Below are 19763 nucleotides of genomic sequence, written 5' to 3' on the forward strand. Positions count from 1 at the left end.
CCTTCTGGATCAGAGCCACATCACCTAGAAGATTGCAGCCAGAGAGATAAGCAAAGAAGAGTCATTCCATTGTCTGGAGAGGTCACTTCCTGGTTTGCATAGAGAAGCCATTTTCAATGGAGCACAGCGACAGAAGTGCACGGCTGTATTGAGGCAGCACCAGGTGTCGACATTTTGGCATCCCTAATAGTTTTGCACCTGGGGCAAGTGTCCCTGTGGCCCCCGCCACACTGCACCACTGGTTGCAGCAAAAACAAAGGGAGTCTTGTGGCAACTTAAAGGCAGATAGATTTGTTGTGGCATAAGCATAGGCCATATGTTAGGGTATTTATTAGTGCATAGTGAAAAACATGGAAAGCAATGGGCCCAAATGTCCATGAAATGCAAGAAGTCCCATTTGTGACAGTTCTATGTAAAGCTTAAATATAGTGCTTGTTCACAACAGCAGTAATAGTTTACAATTTTGCTATCCTAATTTGATGCCTGTCGTATGTAGTAGAAGAAACCCCTGTCACAATTAAGGACTGCACCAACAGAATCAAACTTACTGCTAAATTCTAGTTCCGCAGTTTTCAAGTTCCTTTGTTGAAATTGTCTGTCACTAGTTCCTAAAGTCTGCAATTTCTTGGTCAGATTTGGTTCCCTTTATTCTTTTAAAAATATGCTGCTGACACCTGCTGCATGTAATACTTATCTATTTATAGGCTGCAAGAATTCCATATACCACTTTATTTAAAAACCCGTGCCCCTCTGAAAAGGTTTCACATTCAGAGAGGCCACTAAACCGGATCACTGTTGTCTGTAATAATGTGTGCAATGCTACTGGCCAAATTTCCCATGATATGCAAGATGCATGGTTAAAAGATATGCCACAAGGAGGTGCTTTCAGCTAATACATGTCAACTATTTGCTATGTTTGCCTTGAGGAAGAGAGATACCAAAAAAATAGCAAACAGCTAGTTCATATTCTCTTCTCTTCCAAAAATCTTCTACGTAGTTTGAATCAGCTGACTGAAGACTATAATGTCTTCATGCAAAGCCCACTAGTTTAATTATTTTCTTTTAACAAGAATAGTGCATTAGAATGCAGCAGGTTTCTGGTATTTTTATGTAAAATGGACAAAGCCACATTCACACCATCCATTTAAAGCACTGTGACATCACTTGAAACAGCCACGCTTTCCCCAAATAATTCTGGGGTTTGTAGTTTGCTAAGGGTGCTGACAGTTGTTAGGAGAGGTATATATTTCCCTGCCTCAAACTGCAATCATCAAAGTTTCCTGTGAAGAAGGATTGATTGTTAAACCACTCTGTGGATTGTGAGGGGAATAAGGGTCTCCTAAAAACTCTCTGCACCCTTAACAAATTACAGCTCCCAGAATTCTTTGGGGAAGCCATGGCTGTATATAGTGGTATGATACAGATTTAAATGTATGGTGTCAATGTGGCCCAAGGAGGTGATGACTATATTAAGTGCTAAGTATTGTTCTTACTAGAGGTGTTTCCATGGCAGGCTCACTTGAAGAAATTTTAATCAGCAAGTACAAAATAAGGCTTTTAGGACATAACAGATAAAATAAATCTGATTTCAATTCCAATGAGCATTAACTCAAAGCCCATGATGATAGAAATTTTGTGTTGTATCTGATGCTAGTCCTACTCAGAGATGACCCATCAAAATAAATTACCATGACTTGCTTAAGAGTATTAATTTCAGTGGGTCTACTTTGAGTAAACCTTAGTTGGATTCAACCAATGTAATGCTGAATTACAACCATTTACAGTTTTCTTTCCTATATGATTCTCCCAATCACACCATTGCCAGAAACAAAATATTCTGTTAAATGAGTCATACCTCTGTTATCCAGTGAAGAATATTTTCTCTGGCTACCTGACTGGTGATATTGAAACCCTCAAGGATGTTCAGAGCTGTGATCAGGGCAGGACCTACGTGTGGAGGTGATGGACTGAGAACAAGGTGACCTGTTACAGTAAAGGAAGAAGAAGAAAGGTAGGTCTTTCCACCTTTTGTCCAGAATCTATTGAAATGACAGTTCTATGAAGCCAAAGTGCACTTCATGTGCAACATCTACATGTCTACTCAGAAATAAGCCTCACTGGGTTCCGTAAGATTGCAACTTTGGACTTCATTTTCCCAGATTGCAGCGTGACAGCATCTGATGTGTGGAAAATTGTTTTTGAAAAGCTGCTTGTGCGATGGCATAGCTGCCAAGTTTTCCCTTTTCTCGCGAGGAAGCCTATTCAGCATAAGGGAAAATCCCTTTAAAAAGGGATAACTTGGCAGCTATGGTGATGGACAGGGATTGGGGCTTCAAATGAAACACTTTCTGGATCTGCAACATGGCCTGCTTCATTCAAAAGCAGGACACACAGGTTAAAAACACTGTCTGGGTTGCAACCCTAAAATAAACACAATGATAAAGGAATCCATAATGGCCAGGGATAATGGAAGCTAGACTCCAGAAATGTCTGGGTACCATCTTGGTCAGCTCTATGCTAGAGACTTTCATGCCATTCTATTCCTGTGGGATGTAGAAAAGCCAGATTGAATATACAAGGGTATGAGGCAGGGGAAAGTGAGATATTTGTTTCACAGGTCTTCATGTCTGCCAGAAAGTTAGGCAGGAAGAAAAATTAGTTATAAAACAAAAACACTCCAATCTATGCCAGATGCTTAGAAGGCTTGACTTAGCAGCACAATTAGTATTTGCCTTACAGCAGCACAGGTGAAGTCGAGCCTTGTTTCCTTTTGTGAGGGTTTCATTAGCTACTGTTTTTTGAGGACTATGGGCGGTGGTGGTGGGTATATAATTTGATTAAACTTGGGGGAATCAGGGATTGGGCATGTGGGTTTCATTAGGGCCTCCTCCTTTTACCCTGTATTCCAAGCATGATATTAATTAGCAATAAAGTGCAGAAAAATGTACCTGCTTCCTAAACCTATTTTTTTATAAACTTAAAATTGAGGGGACACTGGGAATCAATCACATGGCATAAAAGATGCCAACCTAGGTTTCTTACCTTGATATACTGTGTGGACTGGATTTTCCACCAAGACAGTGTAGTTACTGAAGTCTTCTTCAGACAAGGTGCCTCCAAAGTTAAGGACCTAGGCAGAAAAGGATCACAGCAATGTATTCTCATGTATTATGCTAGCAATATTTGAAATGGACATTTAAGCACTGTTCATCTGGCTAAAGAATTGCAGCTATTGGTGGTTCCCAGTTCTGGGAGGGTCATGGGAAAGATACCCTCTGTCTCCCCTCTCTGGGAGGGCTAAACTTTCCACCAGTTTCACTGCCACTGTCACAAATTCGCTTGCCTTTTCCCTCTGACCCCAATCTGCACAACCAGAGGGAATGCAAAGCAAGTGGAAGAAGATACTCTGTCTTCTTGTTACTGCTTGCACTGCTTGGAGAAGGCAGGACCATGGGCAGCAAGAGGGCAAGGAGGAGAAACAGAATGGACTGTGAAGCTCCAGAAGTCATCTGTGGGCTTCTGTAGAGACATGGGTCTCAGAAGATTCCCAACAATGCTGATTCCTGGTCCTGGCCCCGATTTTTATTCTAGATCAGTGGTTTTCAAAGTCTCTATGTTCAATGAACTCTTTGCACACCAACCTATCTGTTGAAGAACACTGACTTTGCAGATGATTCTGGGGTCTAATCTACGGTGTATGTGTGGGATAATCAGTCTCATATAGCCAACATGCTTTATTTGATCATAATTAATGCATGAAGGGGTTAAGACCATAGAGTAAGCTGTCCTGCCAGGCTTAGCTATGGAACTCATCCCCACCTAACAGCCTATATTTCCATGCTTTACTTTGGTGCATATTTTGAGATTTAAAATCTCTGCTGGGGCTTTCTCACCAAAGAGTACTTGCCCAAACCTGCAACTAGGCATCCAGGGAATTCTTATTTTTATTATACCAAGTATTTTATTCTTTAACCAAAACAAAAATCAACAGCGCACACACTAGTTAGCCCTGCAAGTTGGACCTTAGAATACAACCAGCATTCCCCATTGCAAGGGAAGATAAGAAGTGACTGTTTTTCCCTAGGAAATTTAGCTGTCACCATTACCAATCTGAAATCCTCATGAAGCTTCCAAGGATTCCTGGCCAGAACACAGTTTGAAGCCTGTCATTTTCAATTCATTTAAACTTGAATAAGAATCAAATCTTCTTGCATTTCCTTACTTACACATCAGACTCTCTAGGGCATATTCTGTGGACTACCATGAATATGTTTCATTTTCAGGATGGTTAAAACATTGTAAATATCAATGTGTTTGGCTTTTAAAATCCAAAATGATACTTGAATTGTGTGTTGTTTGGTACTATCCCTGCATTTTGCTTTTGTGTCTGCAAAGCTAATAGCTTGGGGGCTGGGGATTTAGAGCTGAAAAACTGCATGGGGGAAGGGGCTAAATATTCTGTTGCCCCTAACCAGAACAAAATCAGAATCTCTCCACAATCGTATCCATTTCAGCCTTTTGCTTCAATAATGCTATGGGATCAAGCGTTCCCACACTATTTACCCTAGCGCAGTGCCGCCTGCATGTCTTTGACTCGAATGCCCACCGCTTGGTTTCAGTGCCAGGTTTTTTATGACACATTGCCTCATCTCAGTTCCATGTGTTCTTACAAGCTTTTGAGTCCTATCGTTTCTTTATTCTAGGGCAGCAATTTTATAAATTTCGAAAAGGACAGAGGTAGTAAAGTGGGGATTAGTGTAGATTAGTTAAATGTAGATATCTGAATCTCTCTTTCTTGCAATGTCCCTTCGCCTTCCCAGGAAACAAAGAAGAGAGAGGGGAGGGGGAGATTTCCCCTGGGATTTGGCAGCCTTCCAAAAAGCCGCTCTTTATGTTTAGTGCTGCTTAGAGTTTTCAGAAGTGCTGGTTAAAAAACCTTATGAGGGGTGTGTGTGTGTGTGTGTGTGTGTGTGTGTGTGAGAGAGAGAGAGAGAGAGAGAGAGAGAGAGAGAGAGAGAGAGAGAGAGAGAGAGAGAGAGAGAGAGAGAGAGATGGGATGCACTCCCCCCCCCCGTCTTGATTATTAAAAAAAACAGGCTGAGGGGACCTGAAAAGTTGAAATCATGTTGCATCATCTAAATGCAGTATTTATGCCTTTGGTGTTCATAAGTGGGACCTGCACTGTGAAGTACTCCTGTTCAGTTTCCTGTTACAGGTTACTCCATTCCATCGCTCCTCCTCCCCATTTTATTTATACCCCCCAGTCCAGGTCAGCCAGCCTTCCATACCTAAATATGTTCAGATCTCGTTGAGTAGTTTTGGGATTCACCTTTGTAGGTATCCCTCCCTGTCCACATCATTTGCAGTGGCACTTCAGGAACACAAGGTATATTGCCTCTTACCAAATGATACCTTCGGTCCACATCACTCTCTTTTCTTTCTATCTTTATAACCAACTAGTACACGCATCCCCAAACTGCGGCCCTCCAGATGTTTTGGCCTACAACTCCCATGATCCCTAGCTAACAAGACCAGTGGTCGGGAAAGATGGGAATTGTAGTCCAAAACATCTGGAGGGCCGAAGTTTGGGGGTGCCTGAACTCGTATCTACTGATGTTTTTAATTATGTTTTGTGGATATTCATGGACTGAAAGCAGCATGTTGAGGACGAGCGTGAACAATTCTGGACTTAGAAAAAGTACACGGTATTTCTGTACTACAAATGGGTTAGTGTGTCACTGAGACTAAGCTGGCAGCCAGTGCCACCTCTTGTAAGTCAATAGGCAGGCAGGCAGAGGCTGGCTGAGATTAGTGGGGCAGCACCCTATTCCCCCGAATGGTCCAGCCTCCACTACTTTCTAGGACGTTCTATAATGACAACATAACAAATCAATCTGGTATCAATGCCTCTCTGGCATGAAATGCACATAACAATCCACACAGAGAAAAGAATCGGGTTGACTCACCTCTGAAATAATCTCTTGTGTTACATTTCCGCTGTAGAAAGCTGAGACCCCTGCCGACCCAAGCAAGTCAAGAAGAGCAGCCAGGTCTGGTCTTCTCACAAACGTGCCAGGCAACAAGGGCTGGCCATCTGGAAGGAAGGTCTCTCTGAATTTATCTGAGTAGTTCTGCTCTTCCTTCATTTCTTTTATAGCCATTGCTACAACAATGAGAGAGACAACAGAAGGGTGAGTGGTGATTATCGCAAAAGATGCTCAGGTCAACTTGGGGGTGGGGGAGGTCTAGGAATACTGCCCACACAGAAAGGATCTACAGCCTGCATATGCTGAACATACCTACTAATCACCTACTTTGCCAGTATTTCATGTGGCAAGTATTTAGACTGTTCTTTTTGCCAAGTCTTGACTGATAATTGACCAGGTGAACTATCGTACTTTTCCGTCTATAAGTTGCCCCCATGTCTATGATGCCCCCTATTTTGGGGGGCTCCAATTTAAGAAAATGGGGGGAGATGGCACAGAGTTGTTGAGCTTTTTTGCAGAGGATTCCCCAGAATTGTTGAGCTTTTTAAGGGGGCGATTACCCAGGGTTGTTGAGCTTTTTTTTAGGGGGGATTACCGAAAATCACTCATCAACACAGATCGCAAAATCCGACTCCCTTCTGTCCCATCGCCCACCCAACTGCTGGAGCGTCAGCCAATCAACAGCACCCATTGACGCAGCAACGAATAACACGCACAATACACAATAGCCGCAGACAGCCACAGCAACAATCAATCAGACGTCTATCGTATGCACTACCCACATATAAGACGACCCCCACTTTTTGCCATGATTTTTACAGAAAAAAACCATAGTCTTTTACATGGAAAAGTAATGTATGTTGCTCTATGCTGCCTTCTGTTTAGCTGTGTTTTGTGGGGGGCAGTGTTTGGGATTCATCATTTTGCTTTGTGATGATATTACTTTAAATGAGAAATGAATAGGCTGAAAAGAGTATAAACAAATATATATTTGTGGACATGCATGAAATATGTGTGTGAGAGTGAGAGATTTTAAGTATATGAGGGTCTCTGCTGTATCCTATATTGCAGGCCACTATGGTATGGTTCATAAATACATTTAGAAATAAGGGCTTTTCCCTGGTCTCATGGGACCCAGGTGGCGCTGTGGTTAAACCACTGAGCCTAGGGCTTGCTGATCAGAAGGTTGGCGGTTCGAATCCCTGTGACGGAGTGAGCTCCCGTTGCTTGGTCCCAGCTCCTGCCAACCTAGCAGTTTGAAAGCACGTCAAAATGCAAGTAGATAAATAGGAACCACTACAGTGGGAAGGTAAACGGCGTTTCCATGTGCTGCTCTGGTTTGCCAGAAGCGGCTTTGTCATGCTGGCCACATGACCTGGAAGCTATACGCCGGCTCCCTCGGCCAATAATGCGAGATGAGCGCGCAATCCCAGAGTCGGTCACGACTGGACCTAATGGTCAGGGGTCCCTTTACCTTTACCTTTACCCTGGTCTCATATGACTGTAAGCAAACATTCCCCATCAAATTTTGCTGCCATTGGATCAGGAAAGCAAATCATGGACCAGGTGGAAGATGCTGCCCAGACACTTTTGAGAACTGCACTGGCACAAGCAAATCATGTCTTCAGCCATTTTGTTTCTTGAAGCCCCCATGTAAAAGCACCTGAAAACTACTTCAGTGAGGTGGAAGTCTATGGGGAGAAATGTAACGCTAGAACTTTCCTGTAGCATCCTTTTAGTCCAATTGTGTGAAATGTCTCCACACTAGTGGTTGCCAAGGATGCTTCCAGACTGGCTATTTTGGGGTTGGATTCAATCACACACTGGCATCACGTGGCACCCTAAATCACACACCTGGAAAGCTGAGGTCACTACACAAGGAACCAGGGAGGGAAAGAATTGAGAACAAGATTCTTTGGGGCACTTCCACACAGTTGCTATTTTCAGGTGGGATTCAATCACATCCTGGCAAATTCTCAGGTTGCACAATTATGGCTGACTGCGAGGTGTTGGCAACAAATCCTGCTTCCACAAAAAATTCAGCCTTTTGGGATGAGGGAAATGATGGGAAAGGGCACTGGAAAGTGTGGAATGATACTTGCTTGGACACAATATTGTCTAGCCTTCCCACAGTCAGAATGAATAGGCTACACTTTCAATAGGCAAAGTCATCAAATCTCCCAGCAAACAAATCGAGATTAATGTTGATTAAACAGATAATCTGGAAGCACCCTAAGAAAAGATGTCATAGAAAGATGTGGAAGGAGAAACGCCTAGTACATTCCAGTTCTGAACATCATAGCTAAGAACGAACATTCATATATTTCAATGACACTTAAAAAAAAAGTACTGTATGCTGGTTTGGGCCTGTAGCCTCAGTCTGCAAAGTCTGAGAAATTTTTGCATTTTCTAGGATCAAATCATGTGAGACAACTTATACATACAACCTCGCTTTTCACCTTTTGTTCTGTAAACGCTCACACTCACCTAAATCATGTGTGACATTGAATCCATCCTGGGCCACATCTGCAGCAAGGCCCAACAACTGTCTCCATGGCAGTCTGGCAAACACAGAAACATTCATGACATGGCAGCTGGCAGATAGCTATATAACAGTTAAAGATTACTGCATGTGTTGCCGGTGAGCTGCCTTAGAAAATGGAATAAATTGCCGTGTGAATGTAGCCCTTGAGTTCCTTACAGGAAAGGCAGGATATAAATGTAATAATAAATATCACTCATTTATTACATGCATGCACCAGTCTTCCAACTGGAGCTGAACAATGGAATGCCTGAGCAGAGAAAATGTTCATACCTCCCATAAGACTGATGTGCTTCATGGAGTCCTTTGATCATGCCTGGAACACCAACCAGAAGACCTGGCTGGATAAAAGGAGGAACAAAGGAAAGCGTAAAAAGAAAACCCAAATTGCCAATTGCACTAGTGAAGCTGAATCTGTCTTAAATAAATAACATTAAAATAAATAAATCTCCAGATGGAAAGCAAGAAGAGCAATGTATTGAGGAGATGACAGTTTTTTAATAGTTCCAAGCCCTAATGGGCTCTGGAAGAGGAAAGTGGAGTTGGAGATACCAGAACAGGTAAGTTAAGGGAGAAGAAATTGAGGCAGCTACCAACCAACTACCCCCCCCTCTAAACAACAAAGGCTCTCTCACACCTTTGTTTCCCAAGCCTTCCTAAGGCTCTCTTCTTGGATGCTGAAAGGGGCCGTCTCTCGGAAATCAATCACCCGGCTCTCATTCTTCCTGATGTCATGGACCAGCATTACTCCTCCGCTGCAACAACAGAGTAATACCAGAGTGAAACACACATTGAAAATTGCTTCAGCAACTATGGGATGACTTCTTCCTAGGCTGTGCTCCAGTACAAACCATTGTTACAGCATCTTAAAGTAAGCACAATTTTAAGTGTTGGTGTTGACCTTTAAAGTCCAGTATACCTGAAGGAGCGTCTTCACCCCCATCGTTCAGCCCGGACACTGAAGTCCAGCTCTGAGGGCTTTCTGGCAGTTCCCTCATTGTGAGAAGTGAAGCTACAGAGAGCCAGGCAGAGGGCCTTCTTGGTAGTGGTGCACCCCATCAGATGTCAAAGAGTTAAACAACTACATGACTTTCTGGAGACATCTGAAGGCAGTCCTGTATCAGGAAGTTTTTAATATCTGATGTTTTATTGTATTTTTGCATTCTGTAATGGAAGCTGCCCACAGTGGCTGGGGCAACCCAGTCAGATGAGCAGAGTACAAACAAACAAACAAACAAACAAACAAACTGTTCCATCAGTACACTAAGCAGCTAAATAGTTCTGCTAGTGAAAGCCTTTAAGTAGTGCAATGGAACTTCCCCACTGCAAAGCACACATCTTTTAAAGCAGTTTTCATTAAAATGAGGAAAGAGAAGGGGGCAGAGAGAGATCTGGGTCTCAGCACAAAAGATCTGGGGTTCAGTCCCCTGGCTACCCTCTAGCAACACCCCTCTTAATCTGTTTGTTAATCCTTTGTAACGGGTATTAGCGACAAAAAAAAATCCAAGGACTTATTACACAGGTAAGTGGTGAGGAAGCCAACAATTAGGTGTGGGGAAACTTAGATCAATATTTTTAAAAGAAATAATGGAGAGCCTGTTTTGAATGCAACTGCACAAGTCACATAAGGCAGTTTTGCAGAGAGAGGTACAAAAAGGTTGTGTTTTATGCTCATGCCAAACAATTCAGATATCTTGTTTGCTGGGACCTGTTGGGTATAAGCCTGGCAAAGGATAAAATCATTGGGTTGTAGCCGACAAGTTTTACTCAGTAGACCCATTTAAATTAATAGACCTAAGTTAGTCATGTTCATTAATTTCAGTGGGTCTACTCTGAGTAGGACTAGCCGCGGATGCAACCCATTCATTCAATCACAACATGATGTAGAAAGAAGCACTGTTGCTTTTTTTAGAGGTTCTGTACCTTTAATAGGTGCAGGACAATATTATAGGATTTCCCAGTCTCTTCCTACTGAGAAGGCCCTCCCTCTCTGTGCAGCTGGTGGTGTAAATCAGTGCCTTGGCCTTAGGGGCTTTGTGTTCATCAGCAAGTCCTTCACAAAACCAGGTGTGATGCCAGCATAGAATTGTAACCAAAGAACTTTGCCCTTCTGAACCATCCAGTTCCCTCCCTCCAGCAGTACATATTTGTGTTGTTACTAGTTGTATAACCAAGGCATAAATCAATGATGCAGACATCCATCTCCACACCCAGTCACCAAAACAAAATGCTAACTTTGTGCCCGGGCGTTGTCAACTCAAGTAGACAACTATTTGTTGTGTGCTCATTGCAGCCTGCTTTGCGTCAACTGTAGACCTGGGAAGTGACTTATCCCTGTCATTAATTTTAAAAGCTGTTTGTTGATACTGGACTCTGAAATCCAAGGACCTCTTGATATCTTTGGGCCAACTGGAATCAGATGAAACAAGTGTTTCTGCGAATAGGAAGTGCACTTCCCTTGTTGAGGAATCACCAGAGTTGGCCTGTATACTATAGCCAGAGGGCAGCAATTACAGTTCAGAGACTCTCATTTCCAGACCATCAACAAGAGCCAAATTTCACCACCTGTTCTCCCATACCTTCCTATAGGAGACTCCTTTGCAAGCTGTCTTGGGGGGGGGGGTCTCTTGAATGAAAAGTGGCATAGAAGTAAAATGGAAAATCCATGCTTCACTGCTAAATCGGAATAAATGGCAAATGGGACTGTGGATGAGCTTAGTCTTTAAGACCCTCTTCCTTGCAATTGCTTTAATAGACTAACCCTGTTACCCCTCTGAATGTTGTTATACAGGTCAAGCTTTCATCAGAGTACCGTAACTGGGAAACATGCCTAACAAGCACTTCTCTACTTAAACTGTTGGTGTTTACCTGATACTTTAATCCCTATTTAAAACACAGCAACTCTATGCATTAAATCAGCCAGTACTTAACCTTCAACTAGCCTTAGCTTTGTGATAATTTTGGTTGCTGTTCTTTTTTTTTTCTTACTCCTGAGCATATGTTTTGATTAAGCAGCTTGGGTGGCAAACTAGGGTTTCCAGTTTCAACAAAGGTTTTCTCAAATCTCATCTGATGGGCTGTTATTGAGTGTCTCTGTTTATGTAATATGCTCAAGAACTTCCTGGTGTTCTGGTTATCAAAACACTTGAAATCTCTCTTGCATAAAACCTCTTTAAAACAAACATTGTGATGGCTGAAAGGAGGCCACAGCTATGGGCAGAGGGCCAGGTGTTGAGGAGGTAAAGGTTGGTGAAATTTGCAGTTGAATCTGGCCTCTGGAGTGCAGAAACTCCCCTGGCTTAAATAAATGGCAGGGATGAGCAAACTGTATCATGTTCCAGAAGGACACATGCTTGTCTTTTGGAGGAAGATGCATGACAGTCCTTCTATGGTGCTGTGCCTAACTGACCTCCAAAGCCACCTTCAGATTCACAGAAATCTGTCTCTGATCTGCACAGCTTAGAATACCAATAAAAATCCTCCAGTGGAGATTATTTACTATATTATCATCCCAGGCCATTTTCCCAGGTGACATCCCAGGCCATTTTCCTAACCTCAACATACATAGGAAGCTTCTGCCCTATGATCTGTTAGAACAATGGGTTGATCCACACACTTTTTTTTACAGAGGCATAAAAGGTAAAGGTGGGACGCAGGTGGCGCTGTGGGTTAAACCACAGAGCCTAGAGCTTGCCGATCAGAAGGTCGGCGGTTCGAATCCCTGTGACGGGGTGAGCTCCCGTTGCTCGGTCCCTGCTCCTGCCAACCTAGCAGTTCGAAAGCACGTCAAAGTGCAAGTAGATAAATAGGTACCGCTACAGAGGGAAGGTAAACGGTGTTTCCGTGTGCTGCTCTGGTTCGCCAGAAGTGGCTTTGTTGGTCACAACTGGACCTAATGGTCAGGGGTCCCTTTACCTTTAAAAGGTAAAGGGACCCCTGACTGTTAGGTCTAGTCACGGACAACTCTGTGGTTGCAGCGCTCATCTCGCTTTACTGGCCGAGGGAGCCAGCATACAGCTTCCGGGTCATGTGGCTAGCATGACTAAGCCACTTCTGGTGAACTAGAGCAGCGCATGGAAACACCACTTACCTTCCTGCCAGAGTGGTAACTATTTGTCTACTTGCACTTTGACATGCTTTCGAACTGCTAGGTTGGCAGGAGCAGGGACTGACTAACGGGAGCTCACCCCATTGCGGGGATTCGAGCTGCTGACCTTTTGATCGGCAAGCCCTAGGCTCTGTGGTTTAGACCACAGTGCCACCTGTGCATACATAGGATCAAAGCAAAAAATAGGTTGCCTCCTTTCAGTATAGAGCAGGAATGAGAAATCTTTTCCAGCCAAGCAGCCACATTCCCTTCTGGACAACCTTCTAGGAGCCACATGTAAACGATAAGAAGAATCAAAGGCAAAACTGAGCAGAGCAACAGGTGTGCACTTTACCTTTGTACAGTAAATTAGTTTCTGTGCAAATTCAGACATTCCTCTCTATCCTTCATCTAGGCAAGCAAAGGCACTGTCAACATTCAAGGAACCATTCAAGCCAGGCAAAGACACTCAAGGAAGCTGCAGAGCAGGGGAGGGTATGTGGTGTGGCAAGAATCCTGAGGGCCATATAGAGTGACTTGGGGGCCACATTTGGTCCTCAGACCTGAAGTTTCCCACCCGTGTAGAGTGACCAGAGGTCACTCCCAGCACTCATTTTCTTCGGCAGTAGAAAGCAAATAGTGAAAGGAACTGGCAGCTGCCATTGCCTTTTACTGGCCATTGGAAAAGGAATCGTGCTCCTTTTCCCCAGAGGACAATATAAACAACTGTGGGCATGAGGCCACACATTTCCTCATTTAAGACGGCGATGTGTGAACCAGCTCTTGAAGCTTGCATTAATTATCATTCATTAGAACAGTTTAAATGGCACAGTATCATTAGCATACAGTTATTTACACAACTTCTTTCCTCCGCAATCCACTGCAGAAGAGTCAGTCAAAACTTGCGGAAGGCTTCATTCAACTTTCAGGCTGCCACATGAGCCTGGATTTGCCATGTGCAATTCTTAAAACCAGCATGGACTTCCTCACCACCATCTCAGACAAATAAGGCCCGTGTGAGAACATCAAGACCGATATCACCATAGAGCATGCATTTGCAAAGGTCACTTCCCCAACAGTCGTAGGAGTTTGCCCAGCAATAACTGATGAGGGCCAGGAGGCTTCCCATGGTGACACAACAGGATGACAAATGATAAGCAAAGGAGATTGTGGCGAACACCTACCCACCAATGCCGGCCGTGTGAGGGTTGATGATTCCTGAGCATAAGGCTGAGGTGATGGCTGCATCCACGGAGGAGCCTTGCTTGTTCAATACCTCGATCCCCAGTGCTGTGCAGCGAGCAGCATCGGTGACTACGGCACCTTGATGGAATATCTGTGGGAAGTCACATTATGAGACAAAAGCTTCATGTGCTGGGGACTAGGTAGGTCCAGAAAGCTCCAGGCTCTACCATGTATTTATGTTAAAGAAAGGTTGGGGCCCTCCAGATGTAGCTGGACACCAACTCCCATCAACCCAAACCAACATGGCCAATGATTAGAAAAGATGGTCATTATGGTCCTACAACAGCTCCCCTCCCCCCAAAAAATGTTTAGGGGTACTCTCATTTTCCTACTCATATTGAAATACTGCCCCTCAATGAGCCCAAACTTAGATTCACAAAATGTTTAGGGGTATGCGTCCCCCTGCGTCCCCCCAGAAAAAAAACCACTGCTGGAGGGCCACATGTTTTTGCACCTGCTTTAATGCCCAAAGACAGCAACTTACTTAGGACTTTAGATTGTTTTCACAGGCAATGCTGTTGACTGCTTTTAATTTGTCATGAATCATTACTGAGGAATCATTCAAATAGAGGCTGTATGAAGCAGATGGGTCATTCAGGTCATATCATAAACAAGTCACTGGCAACATTTTTTGGCGGCGGCGGGGGGGGGGGGAGCTTGTCAGTTTTTCCACAAGAAGGGTAAATCCAGATTAAATGGAGAGAGAAAAATAGGGAATGGCATTCTGATGCAGCACGGATGCCACAATAACCACCTGTCTGGAAGCACCCCGGATATTAACTGAGATACAGGAAGTGAAAGAGGTTCTCTTTTGAACTGAATGCATGTTTTGAGCCATGAGGCTTCAGTGAGGAAAGAGAGCCAGTGTGGTGCAATGGATGTTAGACTATGATCAAAGAGACCAATCGTATAGTGAAGAGACCACAGCTCCGTTACAGAACACATTATTTGAATGCAGAAGGTCCAAATTCAGTCCCTAGCATCTCCAGAAGAAAGGATCAGGTGGTAAAGAACATGAAAGATCTCCACCAGGGACCTTGGAGACTTCCTGCCAGTCACTGGCCTAGACGGACAAATTGTCTGACCTGGTATAACGCAACTTCATCTGGTACTAGTTCAGCTCCCTTTTTATCCATGAAGCTCTCTAACTTTCCTTGGGCTAGTCATAAAGATGGGATAATAATATAGGTGAAAATGTTTCAGCTCTCGTACAAAAGTATTAGATGTTGCCTCTGCAGGAGCAGGAACAATAATGTTGCAGTGGGACCGATCCATCTTGGGTAGAATGTGCCCAGTTACATGTAGGGCTTATCCACACTTGCCTTTCCTCTATGCTTTCCAGGCATGGCCCACACTTTAAAGCTCTGTGCCCGACTGCCTTTTTTTTTCTTGCCCCAGAGCTTTCCCCAAGAAAACACACTCTTTACAGCTGAATTGAAGCAAACAGCAATCCGCGAAAAGCTGTTTGTCGTGCTTCAGCTTTAAAGGGTGGGTTTTCATGGGGAAAGTTCTGGGATGGGGAGAATACTTGAACACAGAGCTTTAAAGCACAGACCTGTGCCTAGAAAGAGCATGGCAAAAGGTAAGTGTGGATAAGCCTTTACATGCTTAGAGCAGCGCATGACAGAGAAAAACCTGCACTGGGAAAGTGAGGTTCTGATGTGCGGCTCACCCTTTGGCAAATGGTGCATTCAAAGTGCTTCATGCTCATGGTGAGTTCGCAACACTGAACACTGCTGGTAACTATAGTAACTATTACATTCACTATTATAAGCAAGTAGTTATGCAATCTGTAGTTGATCTCAAACTGGTACAGTAAGAGAAGTGTGGCAGTTCCCAACACAGCACTTTGAATCCCGCTGCTACATGCAACAATACATCATGATTAACTATAGCAAGCAAAATTAGAAGCTACCATTATTCGTGAAAGGCAGGTTCTTCCGACTTCAATGCAAGCTTCCCTATCAGGAGAAAAACAGTCTAATACCTCTTCTTACCTGTGGGTCTCCAAAGTAGATCTGCATGATTAAGGCCACCGTGACTCCTGTAGCAAACGTTAGGCAGGCGGTGATGATCACAGTCAGACCGTCCTGGCGACAGCTGCAGTCCCCAGAGAATGGGTCCTTGCTGGTCTCCCGGAGGGGTGAAACATCCTGGCTGCCCATTTCCGATGAAGATGAAGGCAGGCGCTGAAGGCGGGCTGATTTTAAGAAGGAATCTGGATCTTCATTCACAAAGGAGAGAAAAGCGACGGACACAGGGGTGAGATGCTGAAAAACACTAACTCAGAATCAAAACCATACACAAAGACACTCACGGAATACCTGTTCCTGCTCCAATGGTATTGTTTTTCTGCTCAGCCTGAGCATTCAGAAAGTTTTCTGGCTCTGGTTCCACTATTGTGGGATCACGTTACACATACTTCCCTTTAACTCTTGGAAGTTTAATGGCAGTACACCCTGGAGACGACCAGTTTACCCATGCAGCTATGACTCATGGTCATTACTTCCACCCCACTTGTCATGCCTCCTTATGGTACTGGGAGGGTCTAGTTAGCATCAGGAAATAATAATAATTCAATAGTAGTAGCTGCAGTGGTGCCATTTCCCATTTCATTAAGGAGACACGGTATTCTCCACAAAATTTAAATTACTGGTCTTTAATATTTACAAGATTAAACTGCGAGGAAGCACTTTGTATGAAGAACATTTGTCTTGGTACCTCATAATAATTATTAGCAATGTTATCAATGCAAGAACGCTGGGGGTCACACAGCAGTTTGGAGTGGATTTGATGCAACCCATGTGTGTATGTTTTTTACATCATCCGCATAACACCGTCTTCATCCAAATGGCAAACCAAACTCCCCACCCCATTTAATCCAATTTTTCAAATTTGTGGATAATCCAGTAAGGAGAAAGATCCAACATAATGTTATGGGTTAGCGGGAAAACAGAGATCCCGCAGATCTCTGGGTGCCAGATTTCTAGAGTCTTGTGTGCTTGGCTGAGCTTATTTTTCTTCCAGACAGGAGCAGAGACAGATGATGGCCCTGCCATTAAGGCATCTGCAAGACCAAAAAACCCTATAGGTAACCAAGGGGGTGGTTGCCACATAACTTGGGTGTGGTGTCACACAGGAAAATTACCACCTTTTAAAACTAGGCTTGGGGGAAGGGAAGGAGTTGCTTGGCAAGAGGTTTTCTGGGAAGGAGAAGCAGGAAATAAGTCCATGTGGGGCCTAAAGGTCAGAACCATCTTGGCAGGCTGGCTGAAGGCAGGATGGGACCGAGACAGAGAGGTCTTGGAATCTGATGCTACGCTGCTGGGTGGATAAAGCCTTCCTTGAGATGCAATTCTCTGAACTCTTTCCAAAGTAGAGCAGGTGTCAATGTGTGTACAATAAACCATATTTCTTAGAAAACACACACATAACAGTCTCTGCTGCGCCTTGACTCCCAGCAGAATCACCAACCCTAGGTGAGCACCTGGAACCCCCTGGAATCCTGCTACCGCTTGGAGAGATTTGGGCCGGCATGCAACCTTGGTAATAAAAAATTATGTGTGGATACACGGAAGTACATTATGTACTTCCTTAGAAATACACAGAGGTGTTTACGGCAGGCTCTGATGTTATTGCTCAAAGCTCTTCCCTCCAGAGGGAGTGGCAAAAAGGGTTGGGGTTTTTGTTTTTTAAAACATGCATGACAATGTTTCGCTGCTGTCTATTGCCACACACCATTTCTTCCGTTTCCTGGTCTCCTGAGCACAACGTGGCCCTTGTGCTTCCATCAGCCCAAAGGAAAGAATGCAGCATGCCTATTTACACTGTCTATTGCTAAAAACCTCTCTCTGAAAGGCAACTCTTCCCACCTTGCCTTGGCTGTGTGTGCGAAACATAATGCTTCTATTCTTCTCTAAGCCACACCACAGATTTCTGTGTTGGGTGGAGTGGGGAGGTCTGGAGATCAAAGGCACCAATGTCTACACCTGCCTTAGAAATACACAGAGGTGTTTACGGCAGGCTCTGATGTTATTGCTCAAAGCTCTTCCCTCCAGAGGGAGTGGCAAAAAGGAATTGCAAATCAGCTCGTGAGATGGGTGATGGCAAAGATGTGAAGCCATGGAAGAAGCAGTCCTTCCATCGATCCACAGAGTGCTCCGGTCCCTGTCCATTCAAGACACTGTCCACAGGTCTGAGGCTCTTCCCTTCAGAGAGGAGGAGGCAGAAGGAGCTACAGATCAGCACTGGATAGCTCAGTTCTTTAGAGTCTAGTGCTAATAACGCCAACGTTGCAGGCTCAATCCATGTCTGGGACAGCTGTATATTCCTGCATTGCAGAAGGTTGGACTAGATTGTCGTCAGGGTCCCATCCAACTCTACAACTCTATGATTCTATAGATACAAAGACAGCAACAACCACAGAAGCATCCCATTTGGTGATCAGCATAGTATTTTGGTCCTTGTCAGTTGATGGTTGCCTCCAACTTTTTCAGTAAAGAAAGTGACAGGAAAATTGCACAGGCTTCTGTTAGATGGACCTGTAAGCTGAATCCGGTCCTTTGTTACATGTCCCATTTATAATCACATAAAGTCCATAATACAGGGAGATTATTTTGGAAGGTCCTTTTGGGGGGGGGGTCAGACAGCACAAACAAAATGGCGGGCTCATTCTTGTAACCAAATAACTACTACTACTACTACTACTACTACTTATTATTACTATTAAAACATTTAATGAAATGCTTTCCCATTGAGGTATAGATGCTCTTTATCACAGCCTACAGAAACTCAGCCTGTGTTTCTTACATGGCTATGCGCTCGCCCACACTTCCTCTTCTCCCACTGCTTTCCCCTAGGAAAACTGTTGATGGAAATTGGTTCCAATTCAGCAGTAAACAGTGGGTTTTCCCAGGGAAAGTGGTGGGACAAATGAAAATCCTCTCAGACCCCCCACCCCATGCTTTCTAGGCATAGGGCAAGTGGAAATGTGGACACACCCTAAGAAACACAAAGATTGTTGACAACCATGTGGAATGGAGAACTAAAACCCATTTTGGTGGACTGGAAATTTCCTTATCCTACATCATTACCTAGCAGCAAAGAGTATAGAAAGTTCGGCATGTGTTAGGAAGACATCTGTGCTTCACAGAATGGGAATTTGTGGGCATGCAATGTGTCTGTGCACCTGCTTCCATGCTCTCAGTTTGGCTCTTTTTCAGAAGCATGGGAAATCACCCGTGGGAAAAGCCAAATGCCATTTATTCCCAGTTAATCTCATGCTAACACCACTGAAGTGGTTTGGGACTAAAGAAGACAGTCTTCTAAACTCTTAGCTTGAACCTTGTAAGTCCTGACGCTATATCTTCATGCAAAATATAGCAAATTTAGGCAATTTACTGCCTCGGGATATTATGCTACTCCCCATTTACACCGAGATTATGTTCTGAGGTGCTGTGTGCATGAGTGGGATGCACATAAACCCACCCCACCCCATTCTGCCCCTGTCTTGCTCACCTGCAGTGCTGAAAATGGTGCACTTTTCAGCAGTTGCATGCAAATGGGGAGGTGCCAGTACTTTTTGGGCACAAAGAAAGGACCCCGAAGTGGTGATCAGCAAATTAATACCAAATAACTAAATAATAAAAGTACAATAAGTAATTCAAAACAATATTAAACTACAAAGCACCCACCAATCACATTGGATATATTCATGCTCTTGCCACAGATTCAACTTGCCAGCATTGCACCTCTCACTTGGAAGCCAAGTTAACTCCTATCCTCCCGCCAGCTGCTCCAATCTTTCATCAAGGAGCAAGCACACCCAATTACCTGTGAGGAGCACCTTCCGCTTTGTCATGCTCCAAAAGAAAGACTCAAAGGGATTATCTCCCCCTTGACG

At 44.0% G+C, this 19763-nt stretch overlaps 1 protein-coding gene across 3 annotated transcripts in view; it reads right to left on the reverse strand.

Annotated features, from left to right (window-relative positions):
* GGT7 (gamma-glutamyltransferase 7) overlaps nt 1-19763 on the reverse strand; it is a 37851-nt gene that overhangs the window by 9962 nt on the left and 8126 nt on the right. Inside the window, exons 1-9 of one of the 3 annotated variants that reach the window (XM_060277255.2) lie at nt 16186-16316; nt 15859-16085; nt 13801-13952; nt 9167-9284; nt 8803-8870; nt 8475-8548; nt 5967-6163; nt 3043-3130; nt 1856-1983 (exon numbers count right to left, since the gene is read on the reverse strand). In XM_060277255.2, the coding sequence (XP_060133238.1) occupies nt 1856-1983; nt 3043-3130; nt 5967-6163; nt 8475-8548; nt 8803-8870; nt 9167-9284; nt 13801-13952; nt 15859-16026 (993 nt within the window). In that variant the 5' untranslated portion in view covers nt 16027-16085; nt 16186-16316. Of the gene's footprint in view, nt 1-1855; nt 1984-3042; nt 3131-5966; nt 6164-8474; nt 8549-8802; nt 8871-9166; nt 9285-13800; nt 13953-15858; nt 16086-16178; nt 16317-19763 lie in introns of those variants that run through there. The other 2 variants (XM_060277254.2, XM_035122695.3) reach the window with 2 other exon arrangements.

Source organism: Zootoca vivipara, chromosome 7, assembly GCF_965207765.1.
Source record: "Zootoca vivipara chromosome 7, rZooViv2.hap1.1, whole genome shotgun sequence".
NCBI classification, from domain to species: Eukaryota; Metazoa; Chordata; class Lepidosauria; order Squamata; family Lacertidae; genus Zootoca; species Zootoca vivipara.